The 15,669-nt window shown below is 44.5% G+C and overlaps 1 protein-coding gene across 2 annotated transcripts in view; it reads left to right on the top strand.

Moving 5' to 3' along the window:
- Positions 1–15,669, top strand: part of rps6ka3b (ribosomal protein S6 kinase, polypeptide 3b) — a 74,597-nt gene that overhangs the window by 52,327 nt on the left and 6,601 nt on the right. For both annotated transcript variants that reach the window (XM_083778312.1, XM_083778313.1), the window contains 12 exons: positions 3,735–3,815; positions 4,002–4,081; positions 4,684–4,790; positions 5,298–5,335; positions 5,538–5,680; positions 6,026–6,096; positions 8,076–8,164; positions 9,188–9,252; positions 10,488–10,590; positions 11,934–12,037; positions 12,261–12,386; positions 14,938–15,027. In XM_083778312.1, the coding sequence (XP_083634438.1) occupies positions 3,735–3,815; positions 4,002–4,081; positions 4,684–4,790; positions 5,298–5,335; positions 5,538–5,680; positions 6,026–6,096; positions 8,076–8,164; positions 9,188–9,252; positions 10,488–10,590; positions 11,934–12,037; positions 12,261–12,386; positions 14,938–15,027 (1,097 nt within the window). The remainder of the gene's footprint in view (positions 1–3,734; positions 3,816–4,001; positions 4,082–4,683; positions 4,791–5,297; positions 5,336–5,537; positions 5,681–6,025; positions 6,097–8,075; positions 8,165–9,187; positions 9,253–10,487; positions 10,591–11,933; positions 12,038–12,260; positions 12,387–14,937; positions 15,028–15,669) is intronic.

The raw sequence follows: 15,669 nt of genomic DNA, 5'->3' as shown, positions 1-15,669 counted from the left end.
GAACTTGCATTTCCAGACCAGCTTTAACCAGGGGGGCAGTCAGCCAGATATTTCGTGAAGCCTCATTTGAAATCGGTAGTTCATATAATGGCCTGTTGTGGCGCTGGACTGGACCCAAAAAGCCCCATAGCTCCATAGAGGCCCATGTATTTTGGCCCAACTTCACCTAGACTGTATTACCTTAATAAACATGGTCATGAATACTTTCTTCTTCCAGTCACTAGTTTAAAGTCTCATTTCTAATGTCATAATATTCTTTTTGGAAAATTATGGTCCCATTAATTAAAAAAATGACCATAAAGTCGCGTATGTTCTGAGGGGCGTGGCTACCGTTACAGTCTATGATCGGGATTCCCCTCCCACTCAAGAGTCTTCTCCTCCCACTCGAGTCAAAATAAAAACCAACGGAGAAGAAGGGGGGAAGTCCCGCCTCGTTGTCTGGGCAGCCAATGACCAGCTGGTACAAAACGGAGCCAGCCAATGGCCAGCTGGTACCAAAAGATGGCGACTTACATCAGGAATTAGCATATCATTACAGGCTTCATTTTACGTTCATGTTAGACCCGGGGAACGCTTTGTCCATATTTTTTACAGTCTATGGCTTTAACCCATTCTGAACGGGAACACATTTTGGTGTCAGCATCATGTCGTGCTTTAGCTATTGAAAAATAGCAGATCTACAAGCTCATATCGCACCACCGAGTGGCGCGATACGAGCTTGTAGGTCTGCTATTTTTTTTTAAATCGAAGAACGACTGACATTTTTAGAATCTGATCTCAGGTCAGAATGGGTTAATCAGACCAGTGTGTGTCCAGCGGAAACCTCGTATGAATCTGATCTCAGGTCAGAATGGGTTAAGCATAATTGAGCGGGACACATAGATGAATGGTTAGAGCCCACAGGAGTTGCACTTTTTTTTTGTTTTTTTTTATTATGATTTTTCACTTGCTTTTGCCATCGTTTATGTTTATGTTTATGTTTATGTTTATGTTACATCTGCATCTTCCAACCTGTGCAATAGTGACACGCCCACATTGGTTCCCAGTTCACGGCAAGAAAATAACTAATATTTCTTTGGTTCCTGTTCTGAACTAGCCTGAGCTAACGTGTTAGGTTTCTGGTCTAGAGGGGCGGGTCGCGGCTCAGATTTGCGCACGCCCTGATTGGATCTCATCGATCTGTCCGTCACCCCCGGCCCCTCCTCTCCCCCCTAGTGCAGCGCTATACGTCACATCATTTGGAGCGACGCCCACCCGGAAGGGTTGACTCCCACTTTTAGACCAGAGCGGCCAATGCGTTCCTCCAGGCTTTACATTTAGACCAGAGCGGCCAATGCGTTCCTCCAGGCTTTACATTTAGACCAGAGCGGCCGATGCGTTCCTCCAGGCTTTACATTTAGACCAGAGCGGCCAATGCGTTCCTCCAGGCTTTACATTTAGACCAGAGCGGCCAATGCGTTCCTCCAGGCTTTACATTTAGACCAGAGCGGCCAATGCGTTCCTCCAGGCTTTACATTAGACCAGAGCAGCCAATGCGTTCCTCCAGGCTTTACATTTAGACCAGAGCGGCCAATGCGTTCCTCCAGGCTTTACATTTAGACCAGAGCGGCCAATGCGTTCCTCCAGGCTTTACATTTAGACCAGAGCGGCCAATGCGTTCCTCCAGGCTTTACATTTAGACCAGAGCGGCCAATGCGTTCCTCCAGGCTTTACATTTAGACCAGAGCGGCCAATGCGTTCCTCCAGGCTTTACATTTAGACCAGAGCGGCCAATGCGTTCCTCCAGGCTTTACATTTAGACCAGAGCGGCCAATGCGTTCCTCCAGGCTTTCAATCTTTGCACCAACAAAAATGAAAGCCTGGTACCGAGGCTAGTTCTGAACCAACTTTTAGTGTTCCAAACCAACACATTTTCCGTGGAAACACTCTGAAGTGGTTTACAACTAATAGGCGGGAAGAAAAGAACCAAACCGGTTCAACCCCGGTGGAAAAGGCCCGGGGCCACTGCAGTATTAGGTCCCAGTTGAACCTTTCAACCCATCAGGTCTTCATCAGGTCTGTTACAATACAGGCAATAGGCATGTTACATCATTATATACCTTACCAACAGGACAGAATCACAATCAATGACAGTTTTGTAGTAATGAACTACTATACTGACACGCCCACCCGATCTACAGGCTCAGGCTGCACTGGCTATAGTGCTACGCTGAGGACTAGTCGGCCATCAATGTAACATAATGTGTGAATATAATACATTGTCAATTGAAGATAAATGGAACACATGAATTCACTCCTCTAATCACGAAATGCAATGCGAGTCATCACAGCACAAAGAGGAATGTCCCACCTTGATATGAGAGCAGAAGAAAAACAGGGCAGAGGAATGTTTGAAGAGGAGTTCATATGCACGCTCCCTCTGGTGGTCACCATGACAAACTGCAACAGCGTCTCTGGCCCTGTCATTTCTCCCTCTTAGCTTATTCAGTCTCTCTCCATCTGTACCTCACCTTCTCTCCTCTCCTCCTCCTCTCTCTCTCTCTCTCTCTCTGTCTGTCTGCATCTCACCTTCTCTCCTCTCCTCCTCTCTCTCTCTCTCTCTCTCTCTCTCTCTCTCTCTCTCTCTCTGTCTGCATCTCACCTTCTCTCCTCTCCTCCTCTCTCTCTCTCTCTCTCTCTCTCTCTCTCTCTCTCTCTCTCTCTCTCTCTCTGTCTGCATCTCACCTTCTCTCCTCTCCTCTCTCTCTCTCTCTCTCTCTCTCTCTCTCTCTCTCTCTCTCTCTCTCTCTCTCTCTCTCTCTCTCTCTGTCTGCATCTCACCTTCTCTCCTCTCCTCCTCTCTCTCTCTCTCTCTCTCTCTCTCTGTCTGCATCTCACCTTCTCTCCTCCCCTTCTGTCTGTCTGTCTGTCTGTCTGTCTGTCGGTCTCTCTCAGTCTCATTTGGAACAGATTCCCCCCCGCCCCCCGTCTGTTGCTTCTCCTCCTCCTCCTCTTCCCTTTAATCACTTACTCATCCATCACCATCTGGGAGCCTCGCTCCTGCCAAACGGAGATGAGATTGAGAAGGGCTGAACGGAGAGGAGGGGGGGGGAGATGAGGAGAGGGCAGATGAGGTGAGAAGAGGAGACAAGTCTTGACGAGGGGTGTGATGAGGGAGGGAATGACAGAGCAAACTGATATGTTTGGGTTATTTCAGGCCGGTTTTGTCTCTATAAGATGTGTGTGTGTGTGTGTGTCTGTGTCTGTGTGTGTGTCTGTGTCTGTGTCTGTGTCTGTCTGTCTGCACCCCTGTGAATGAATGAATGTATGCAATTGCGTGTCTTGTCATCAGACCCATTCTTTACGGCCTTACTGTGTTAAAAATATATATTCAAGAGATTTTATTCAAAACAATTATTTCATGTTCAAAAGTAGAGGACGTACGTAAGGTAGTTCGTGCCCGCTGTAAGCTTTCTACAGTCATGGTAAGAAATTGTCCTGGGGACTCCCTGGAGGCTGGAACCCCTCTAAGTTATTTTTGGTATTTTCTTCTTTGCTGGTGAATTACATAGTCATTTGTGTTTGGTATGAGTGTAGCGCTAGGGGGGTCCCGGACAGTGAGAACCACTGCCTTAGGTTATAATTAGACACCGAAAACATCAACAAACTGTGTGTGTGTGTGTGCGTGCGTGCGTGCGTGCGTGCGTGCGTGCGTGCGTGTGTGTGTGTGTGTGCACGTGCCATGTGTGTTGCAGTGCGTGACCGTGTGCGGACCAAGATGGAGAGGGACATTCTGGTGGAGGTCAACCACCCCTTCATCGTCAAACTGCACTACGGTGAGTCAGCGCGCCATGCCGCCCACCTCGGCCAATCACAACGCTGCTTGTTATGGAATTCTGCAGCAACGCTGCCGCTCGGGCCAATCACAACAACCCATTAGGACGAGAGCTACGATGTCCGCTTTATTTATTTCTCTTCCTCCTCGTCTGTCTGTCTGTCTCTGTCTCTGTCTCTGTCTCCAGCATTCCAGACAGAGGGGAAGCTCTATCTGATCTTGGACTTCCTACGAGGGGGGGACCTATTCACCCGTCTCTCCAAGGAGGTATCGGCCCTGTGTGTGTGTGTGTGTGTGTGTGTGTGTGTGTGTGTGTGTGTGTGTGTGTGTGTGTGTGTGTGCATGTGCGCGCGCATGCACGCGCGCGAATGTGTGCGTGCATTTATTATGCTTGTGAGGACAGAATGTCCCCACATATGTAGTAGAATTTGAGAAATAGACCTTGTGAAGACTGTTTTCCTGGTTCTCACAAGATAAGGTTGTTTTATGGTTAAAAAAAAAAAAGAAGCTGCTTAGAGATATATAAGTTTGCATTTAGAATAAGATTCAAGTTGAGATTAGTGTTAGGATTAGACATTTAGAAGTTAGGTTTAGGGGTTGGAATTGAGTTGGAGTAGAGTTGAACGTGATTAATACCTATTTGCGTAACAGTGTCATGCACTGAAAAATAGCTGATCTAAGCTCACGTGTCGCATCGCCACATGTGACAGTTACAAATGACAATGTATTAATAATACAGTAGCACGTGTGTGTGTGTGTGTGTGTGTGTGTGTGTGTGTGTGTGTGTGTGTGTTAGAAACATGTGGGAACCCTGGTATGTACTGTATGTACATGTATATGTAATGCATGTAATATATGTGTGTGTTTAGGTGATGTTTACAGAGGAGGATGTGAAGTTCTATCTGGCAGAGCTAGCTCTGGCCCTCGACCACCTGCATGGCCTTGGAATAATCTACAGAGACCTCAAACCAGAGAAGTATGCACACACACACACACACACACACACACACACACACACACAATGTGTCAACCCCTGCGGAACCATATCTGAAAATGTTTTGTGCCAGGGACCACTATATGTTAAAATGTTTCTGAAATATTGCAAATGTTTCAAAAATGAAAATGAAAATTATTTTTGTATAGGGTTCAATAATTTAGTTTGGGACACCCTGGAACCCCCTCAAGGACCCCTGAGGGTCCTCAGACCCCATTTTGAGAACCACTTGGGTCAGGTGGAAACCTCATATGTCCAAAACTGTTCAAATGATCAAGTATCATATTCATTTACGGAAAAAAACACAAAGTTTAAACCTGACAACGAATCAACGATATATCTCAGGCTTGTTAACGAAAAGAACAGATTTCCACTCCTAAACGTAGGGACATTTAGGGACACTTAGTCCAGAGCACCTGCAGTGTGTCGGCTGGTGTTATTAATGCCTGGATGCATTTCTTCTTCCCAAACCTCATTATGTCATTTCAGCATTCTACTGGATGAGGACGGCCACATCAAGCTTACTGGTAGGTAATAGCACACTGTGTGTGTGTGTGTGTGTGTGTGTGTGTGTGTGTGTGTGTGTGTGTGTGTGTGTGTGTGTGTGTGTGTGTGTAAAGCCTGATTTACACTTGCTTCTTGAGCTTGTACTGTACATCAGCTATATTCGACGAACACCACTGGTGTGCAAAGGAAATCTTTAATGAAGCATGAAATGGCGCGTTGCAGACTTTGGCCTGAGCAAGGAGTCCATCGACCAGGAGAACAAGGCCTATTCCTTCTGTGGCACGGTGGAGTACATGGCCCCCGAGGTGGTCAACAGGCGAGGACACACCCACAGCGCAGACTGGTGGTCCTACGGCGTCCTCATGGTGAGAGCTTTGTGCTAGTTCCTCAACGTTTTAGCTCCATACGCAAAAGAGAGAAACTAGTGAGAATAGCTATTTGAACGACTTCTTTCTTTCTTTCTTTTTTTCTGCAAAATATGTTAAAAAAAATCATTTTATTTCTGAATTTCCTTTTTTTTTAGAATTTTGTTTTTAAAAGATTTTTAAATAGAGGGGACATTTTTGAAAATATTTTGAAATATTAGTATTTAAAAACTAATCGTTTAGGAAAGTTATTTTGTCTTATTGTACACGTTACAAATACTGTTTTGTGTACACACACAGTGCCACTTCACTTACCTTACCCCTCCCTCCCTCTCTCTCTCTCAGTTTGAGATGCTTACAGGAACTCTACCATTCCAGGGGAAGGACCGGAAAGAGACCATGACCATGATCCTTAAGTGAGTCACATTATCCTTGTGATTATCCTTGTGTTTTTTGTCCTGTATTGATTTTCCACATGCATAACCACAATGCTCTGTCACGAGTCCACCAGGGGATACAAATTGTCAATAAGGTGATCATTCTAAAAGGCTTTTGTACTGTATGTTGAGATCGAATTCCACATCCCTATCGTTGACTCCTTCACTCCTTCTTCCCCACACTTGAAAGGAAAGGGAGTAGGGCTGTTTCCAGCACATAGCAGTACATATTTTTGTTGCTGTAAGCCCAACTAAAAATGCTTGCCTTTTGTTCAGTGTCATGCCCAGGTTAGACAGGTTATTTAGGCCAATTAAGGACCCCTTAGCTGAGAGAGAGATGGAACTGAGACCCCCACTACATATTGTATAAAATTGTGTTGCAGATTAAACCTTTTCATAGGTCATAGATAACATTGTATTCTTCACAGCACTAGCGTTGTGTATATTAACGTTTTTTGTCGGTTCACACATTAAGTGTGTGACATCATATGAGTGAAAGTCAAAGAGAGTGAGTGTGTGCTGTGCATGCATTTATATTAGTGCCAATGCATTTTATTTGTGTGTATATAATGACGTTCGTGCCAGCATCCTCACTTCCCACATTCACACACCAGTGGTGGCAAGCTAGCACTATAGGCCTGTGACAATAATTACATAATCACCTAATCGCAATAACCCTCAATCGTTTCCACATTGAAATATGTCTACAATTTCAAAAAGAGCAGAAGTAGCAGATGAACTATTTCCGCTATTTTGTAAAAAAAAAAATTGGAAAGAAATAATGTTAAAAATGATTGTCGAAATGACTAAATGTGTTGTTTCTTTGTGCCTTAAAACAAACCGAAATACAAATAGTAAAGTTCAATGCAAAAAACACAATTTGCAGTGTGACAATTAATCGTCAATTTAATTTGTAATCTTGACAGCACTAGCTACCAGCACCGACCGACTCATTGTCATACAGTACATGCATTAAGCCAGGACAAATATTAATCCATTCTGACCTGAGATCAGATTCATACAAGGTTTCCACTGGACACACACTGGTCTGATTAACCCATTCTGACCTGAGATCAGATTCTAGAAATGTCAGTCGCTCTTCGATTTTTCAAAAATAGCAGACCTACAAGCTCGTATCGCGCCACTCGGTGGCGCGATATGAGCTTGTAGATCTGCTATTTTTCAATAGCTAAAGCATAACATGATGCTGACACCAAAATGGGTGCCCGTTCAGAATGGGTTAAGATTAAAGGAGATAAAAGAGGGGGAGGATGAGAGGATAGACACGACAGAGGATAAACCCAGAAGAGCATTGATTCTCAAATGTAATTGAATCCTGAAAAGTAGCAGTTTTGGACATGAGGTTTCCACCCGACAGACGATATGCAGATGATGAGAACAGAAGAGGGGAGGAGAGAAACTTAACGAGAAAAGAAGAAAAAAGCTTGGACAGAAAGAGAAGAGAGGATTTTTAGAAATGTTAAGCTGCCCTCTTCTCTACTTCCCCCACTTCCTCTCTGTCACTCTCTCTCTCTCTCTCTCTCTCTCTCTCTCTCTCTAAGAAACGCTGAGCTTGTTTCTCTTTAGAATGCTGATGTGGTTTCCTGTGTGTGTGTGTGTGTGTGTGTGTGTGTGTGCGTGTGTGTGTGTGTGTGTGTGTGTGTGTGGGTGTGTGTGTGTGTGTGTGTGTGTGTGTGTGTGTGTGTGTGTGTGTGTGTGTGTGTGTGTGTGTGTGTGCGAATAATATTGCAGTCTAGTCTTTCACATGGTTTCAATTCAGTTCAGAGATAATATGGATATTTGATGACTGTAGAAAAATGTTGGTGCTATGATATTTATTTTTTTCAACTTTATTCTCCATAACCCTTCCATCTCTGTCTGTCTATCCACTGTGTGTGTGGGTGTGTGTGTGTGTGTGTGTGTGTGTGTGCGTGTGCGTGCGTGCATCCATCCTTCAGAGCTAAGTTGGGGATGCCACAGTTCCTGAGTTCAGAAGCCCAGAGCCTCCTGAGAAATCTTTTCAAGCGCAACCCTTCAAACAGACTAGGTAACACACACACACACACACACACACACACACACACACACACACACACACACACACACACACACACAGGTGCCAGACTACTGATCATCCCCTCCAAGTTTTGTAAAGATCCAGCCATTCGTTCTGAATCTTTACAAAGTTTTCTTGCCAACAAACAAGTAAACACATACAAACGGACAGGACTGATTACTATACTCTGCCAAGCTTGTAGATCGTCTATTTTCGGTTATTAGTTATTTTAAAGATGGAGTGCCGTGATTTTTTTCCCCAGTTGTTCATGTGTTAATGAGGTGACAGTACTTCATTAGACCCCTTGGTGTGGTTGCTATTTGCAATGATGTCTTCCCTTTGTATTTAGGGTTTCTACCTGGAGGCTGAAACCTTGACAGTCAAACGGGCCAATGAAAAAACACAATATCATCCCCTCCCCTAACCCTTTATCATACAACAACTGTGTGTGCGGATTCAGTTCAGGTGGATCACCTCCCACCACCAACCACCAGGCAAACTTAATGAACTGGTGGGCGTGTCCACATAAAAATGCCATTTTAACAAATACTGAACACTTTTTTGAAAATATTCTTCCTCCTTATATAATAATAATAATAACTGATGATCATGTTGTAGGGTGAAAATAAGATTAAAGTGTATTTGAAGTGGTCAAACTAGCAATAGAATGTGTTTGAATAGTGTTTGTGAGCTTGTCGTTCGGCTATTTTCACAATATTTATCTGTGGAACCTAGTTAAACTAAATGTAATTTAAAGTGCTTGTCAGGGTGGGGGGTCCTCAGTTTATGATGATTTATTTATTTGAGACGTGCAGCAAAGGTCGTCATATGCGGCACTCGACATGCGTCACTGTCGGGCCAGATCCTATATGTGGCATGCTCCTGGACCGCTAGACCAGCGGGCGCAAATATGATGATTTTGGGGCGGTCCCCAGTTAAAATAATTATGATACTTTTGGGAGGGTCCACAAAGAAACCAGAGCAGACTGATCAGGTACTGTTGTGTCTGTGTAGGAGCTGGACCAGACGGAGTGGAGGAGATCAAGAGACATCACTTCTACAACACCATCGACTGGAATGTACGTCCACCTCTGTGCCTGCGTAGTTTGTCTTTAGTCCCACTGTGGGTTTCGCTGTGTCTTGTTTATCTGTCTCTTGTCTCCTGTGACATCTTGTGTACAACCTGGCTGTCAAAAGAATTCAGGATCTGTTACATTTACAGTTGTAATAAAATGGGGGTTGAATTAGGTTTTTGTGCAATGCACCATCATCTTTGTTATTTCCATAAAAGAGAAAAAGAAGAAGAGGGGGGGGGGGGGGCAAGGGGGTGAAAAAAGACAAATCAACAAAGAATATCTACATATAGCATATCGTCTCTGTTGGGTGGAAAGCTCCTATGTCCAAAACTGGTGCTTTTCAGAATTTAAATTCAAAAACAGCAAAAGTGTCAGATCTACTACGAACTCGAAACGCGTCTACTTTTGAAGCTTTTGTGTGACGCTGCTGTATTATGATCAAGTAGGGTGCCGGTTTACAAAAAACAAGAAACACATTTTTTTTTTAGAATATGGAGATAAGAGCAACGATATCCAACCGGTACAGTTTGTACATGAGCTCAGACATACAGTAGGGTGCATCAATATAGCAGCAGGTATATACTGTTACACGGTATCCAACGTTTAGGTGCAAAAAGAATAATATCAAAGAGAATATCAGCAGCAGGTTCAACCATATAGTCCACAAAGAGTTATCCCATTCTGACCTGAGATCAGATTCTAAAAATGTCTATTACATCCTGACAGTTTCATTATTAACCCATTCTGACCTGAGATCAGATTCTAAAAGTGTCTTTGATTTTTCAAAAATAGCAGATCTACAAGCTCATATCGCGCCACCGAGTGGCGCGATATGAGCTTGTAGATCTGCTATTTTTAAATGGCTAAAGCACGACATGATGCTGACACCAAAATGGGTGCCCGTTCAGAATGGGTTAACCTGGTACAATCCATAATCCACATTTGTTTAGAGAAAATAAAAGGAAAGGCTGTTGACAGACGGTGGTCATGAGTGTTATTACTGTACATCACATCGTCACTGTCAGGCGCCATACTTGATCATACTACAGCGGCACACAAAGGTAGCAAATCCACAAGCGCGAAACCTTGAGCGTGTGGATCTGCTACTTTTGAATTGTGAATCCTGAAAAGCAACCGTTTTGGACATAATGAGGTTTCTACCCGACAGACAATATTATATTATTTGACTCAAATGTGTTTATTTCTCCTCCTCCTCCTCCCTCCGTCACTCCCTGTAGAAACTGTTCCGCCGGGAGCTCCACCCCCCTTTCAAACCCGCCTCGGGACGACCGGACGACACGTTCTACTTTGACCCGGAGTTCACGGCGAAAACGCCCAAAGGTTAGAAACGTTCTCTGTTTGACCTGCACCTGTTCCCCAGGAGGCTTCAGATCATTAGAATGTCTTAGTAAACTCATTCACTGCCAAGGATGACTTTTGACAACTTTTTTTTGGGGGGGGGGGGGTTCACATGTCAGTGAACGGCACCACTGGAGACACAGTCCAAAAGGAAACGGAACGGGAGGCGATCTAAAAGTCCCATGCTGATCCGCTTCCTGTTTATTGTTTTCACGGAAATGGATTTATCTCTGGGTGTATTTTCTTCTGCAGTGTTTTGTTTTTCAGCAAGGCATGCTGTTTGAGGAGGTCAGAGAGGAGCCTGGCCGTTGAGGGCCTTGTCGGTGGTGATCAGTATTTTGACCTCTGATCTATTCTTATAAATAAGTAGAGCCAGTGAAGGTCCTGGTGGACCGGGGTGATGTGGGGTAATATCCTTAGTATAGAGCATCAGCAGTCACCGCTGGGGATATGTATTACTCTCCCAAATCGGGATCAATTGTCGTCGGGCTGCAGCCAGGATTCTGTGGTTTTGATGATCACTTCCCTGCATCTAGCTAAAAATACACGTGGTACTTGAAGCCAGGCACTTTGGATAAAAGCATCCATATGAAATGGATGTGAGAGGCATGCACAGAGGCACCACCAGCAGCACTCACGGAAACGTCCTTTAGAAACCTTTAATTTGATTAGGCACGGGGCGGCGTGCGCACGCCGCCCCGTGCCTAATCAAATGAAAGGTTTCTAAAGGGCATTCATGTCGGCGCAGCTGGTGTGTGTTGAATGGACCCTTCGATACCATACGCTCTGTACCGTATGTGAGGATTGATGCCAACGACAAGAGACAGACAGGCAGGGAACAGGTTGGAGCCCAGACTTTGGCACTCATTTATTTAAACCAAATGATATTCACAGGGATTGAACTTGGAAATAATAATAATAATAACTCAGGCTCCAGGGTCGTCAACTTAAAAGTTCAGCATTCTATAACTCAAAGACTTCTGGGATGTCCTGGTACAAGCCAGGGAGCATAAGGTAGCCGCTCTGGGGCTTCATATAACAGTCTTAGTTTTACTTGCATATCACTTCCATATCCTCCAAGCCATGCACTTGCCAGCCTCTTTCCAGTCGAAACTTGAGCCGTGGTCGCAAACGTGTCCTCTTAAATCATCAGTGAGATAAATATGTATTGTGTGTGTGTGTGTGTGTGTGTGTGTGTGTGTGTGTGTGTGTGTGTGTGTGTGTGTGTGTGTGTGTGTGTGTGTGTGTGTGTGTGTGTGTGTGTGTGTGTGTGTGTGTGTGTGTGTGTGTGTGTGTGTGTGTGTGTGTGCGCGCGCGTGACTCAGACTCTCCAGGCGTACCCCCCAGTGCCAACGCCCATCAGCTGTTCAGAGGGTTCAGTTTTGTTGCCATTACGGAAGAAGAGACGCAACCAATGCCCAAGAATATTGTGCGTACACGCACGCACACACACACACACACACACACACACACACACACACACAGACAGACACTCTTTACACATAAACACACCTACTGTATTGTGATCACACACACACACAAACACATTTTAATTCTCACCACAATTCTAGACCACTTTGTACAACTTGAGACACTTGGCATTAATGATTAGTTCTAATGAGATTGTGTGGATTTCCCACCTGACATTTTAGCAACTGCACAGAAGCACGTCCCTGTTCTGCGACGCCTACGAGACCAAAGAGGACATCGGCGTCGGCTCGTACTCCATCTGCAAGCGCTGCATACACAAGGGGACCGGCATGGAGCACGCCGTCAAGGTATAGCATTCACAAGGGGACCGGCATGGAGCACGCCGTCAAGGTATAGCATTCACAAGGGGACCGGCATGGAGCACGCCGTCAAGGTATAGCATTCACAAGGGGACCGGCATGGAGCACGCCGTCAAGGTATAGCATTCACAAGGGGACCGGCATGGAGCACGCCGTCAAGGTATAGCATTCACAAGGGGACCGGCATGGAGCACGCCGTCAAGGTATAGCATTCACAAGGGGACCGGCATGGAGCACGCCGTCAAGGTATAGCATTCACAAGGGGACCGGCATGGAGCACGCCGTCAAGGTATAGCATTCACAAGGGGACCGGCATGGAGCACGCCGTCAAGGTATAGCATTCACAAGGGGACCGGCATGGAGCACGCCGTCAAGGTATAGCATTCACAAGGGGACCGGCATGGAGCACGCCGTCAAGGTATAGGCAGTGGGCTGTAGTATTAGTATGGTGTAGTATATGAGCTAGAGGGCTGTATTTTATAGGCAGTGGGCTGTAGTATTAGTATGGTGTAGTATATGAGCTAGAGGGCTGTATTTTATAGGCAGTGGGCTGTAGTATTAGTATGGTGTAGTATATGAGCTAGAGGGCTGTATTTTATAGGCAGTGGGCTGTAGTATTAGTATGGTGTAGTATATGAGCTAGAGGGCTGTATTTTATAGGCAGTGGGCTGTAGTATTAGTATGGTGTAGTATATGAGCTAGAGGGCTGTATTTTATAGGCAGTGGGCTGTAGTATTAGTATGGTGTAGTATATGAGCTAGAGGGCTGTATTTTAAGGTATAGGCAGTGGGCTGTAGTATTAGTATGGTGTAGTATATGAGCTAGAGGGCTGTATTTTATAGGCAGTGGGCTATAGTATTAGTATGGTGTAGTATATGAGCTAGAGGGCTGTATTTTATAGGCAGTGGGCTGTAGTATTAGTATGGTGTAGTATATGAGCTAGAGGGCTGTATTTTGCATGTCTTATGCATGTCTCATGTAAGTGACATAACGCTGCTGCTGGTTCTACAAATGTCTACTAAATCCGAGGTTTTGTGAGAAACATACGTGTATGTTGCTATAACAGTGGTGCTCAAACGTTTTCATGTTAAGGAAACCCCAAATTCATATGCATTTTGCTGCCGAACCCCATCTCAAAATATTTTGTTCCAGGGATCCCCCAGAAGCAAAGATTTTAGTTAAAAATGTTTGCTTTAAATGAATATGTAGCAAAGATTTGCACAAATTGTCAAGATTTTTCAAAAATAGCAGATCTTCAAGCTCATAGCAGTGACGCGCTATGGCCTTGTAATATCTGCTATTTGTGAATAGCCAACCTGTAAAATAATGGTTAAAGCAGTTAAAATAAAACATAATCACACCCGTGTGAAGTGAGGGGCGCTCTTATCACCATACATCATCTCATTCTGGCCAATCACAATTTGCGTCCTCACCTTTCCGTCTTCACTTTTCTGCCCTCACTTTTATGTTCAATATGTACTTTTGCTCAACCAAACAAATCATCGCTATGGGGTGATGAGCCAATCACAAGCCAGTGTTTGTGTTTACAGAAACCTGGTAAGTTGGGCATAGGAGGGGCTAGCGCCCCTCAAAAAGGGGAAAGGGGTCTTAACCCATTCTGAACGGGAACCCATTTTGGTGTTAGCATCATGTCATGCTTTAGCTATTGAAAAATAGCAGATCTACAAGCTCATAGCGCGCCACCGAGTGGCGCGCTACGAGCTTGTAGGTCTGCTATTTTTGAAAAATCGAAGAACGACTGACATTTTTAGAATCTGATCTCAGGTCAGAATGGGGTTAATCAGACCAGTGTGTGTCCAGTGGAAAACCTCGTATGAATCTGATCTCGGGTCAGAATGGGTTAAAGGGACACTTCACCCTTTTTGCAAAAAAATATATGTTAATGACGTTTTTTTTTTTATGAATTGAACAATGTGGACCCTGTTGTAAACAAGTGTAATGCTTAATTGGGTCGTCCACTCACAGTTGACAGTCTTTGTATTGAGTTTGTGCTTAAAATGTACTGTAAATTCTACAAACTGTTAATAAATATTTCAATCAATCAATCAATCAAAAAGTTTAGAAGCTTTAGAACACTTTCCTGGGGGTCTTTATGTGTGTAATATGTGGTTTTAGATATTTTAGATTGTAGCAGTGAGCCTGTTGGCTCTGATGTCATGGACACTGGGCTCACTTCCTTCCTGGACTACATGTTGTCTCAGTAAGACAGCTCTCCCCCTATCCACAAGGAGGAGCAGTGCACCAAAGAATTATGGGAATTGTAGTCCAGAAAGGTAGTGAGACCAGTGTCCATGACATCAGAGACAACAGGCTCACTGCTACAATCTAAAATATCTAAAACCACATATTACACACATAAAGACCCCCAGGAAAGTGATCTAAAGCTTCTAAACGTCATTAACATATATTTTTTTGCAAAAAGGGTGAAGTGTCCCTTTAAGCTGGATAATATCCGTTTAGGTTAGTTTGGTAAACGGTGGCATCCATTCCAACGCTGTGTGTCCTGATGTGGTTTCAGATCATCAGCAAGGCCAAGAGGGACCCCACAGAGGAGGTGGAGATCCTGCTGAGATACGGCCAGCACCCCAACATCATCACACTGAAGGATGTGAGTCCTCCTTTAACCCATTAAATATAGATACGGCCAGCACCCCAACATCATCACACTGAAGGATGTGAGTCCTCCTTTAACCCATTAAATATAGATACGGCCAGCACCCCAACATCATCACACTGAAGGATGTGAGTCCTCCTTTAACCCATTAAATATAGATACGGCCAGCACCCCAACATCATCACACTGAAGGATGTGAGTCCTCCTTTAGCCCATTAAATATAGATACGGCCAGCACCCCAACATCATCACACTGAAGGATGTGAGTCCTCCTTTAACCCATTAAATATAGATACGGCCAGCACCCCAACATCATCACACTGAAGGATGTGAGTCCTCCTTTAACCCATTAAATATAGATACGGCCAGCACCCCAACATCATCACACTGAAGGATGTGAGTCCTCCTTTAACCCATTAAATATAGATACGGCCAGCACCCCAACATCATCACACTGAAGGATGTGAGTCCTCCTTTAACCCATTAAATATAGATACGGCCAGCACCCCAACATCATCACACTGAAGGATGTGAGTCCTCCTTTAACCCATTAAATATAGATACGGCCAGCACCCCAACATCATCACACTGAAGGATGTGAGTCCTCCTTTAGCCCATTAAATATAGATACGGCCA

This window comes from Protomyctophum parallelum (assembly GCF_964188405.1).
Source record: "Protomyctophum parallelum genome assembly, chromosome: 12".
Taxonomy (NCBI): Eukaryota; Metazoa; Chordata; class Actinopteri; order Myctophiformes; family Myctophidae; genus Protomyctophum; species Protomyctophum parallelum.
This window is presented reverse-complemented; position numbering and strand designations above follow the sequence as displayed.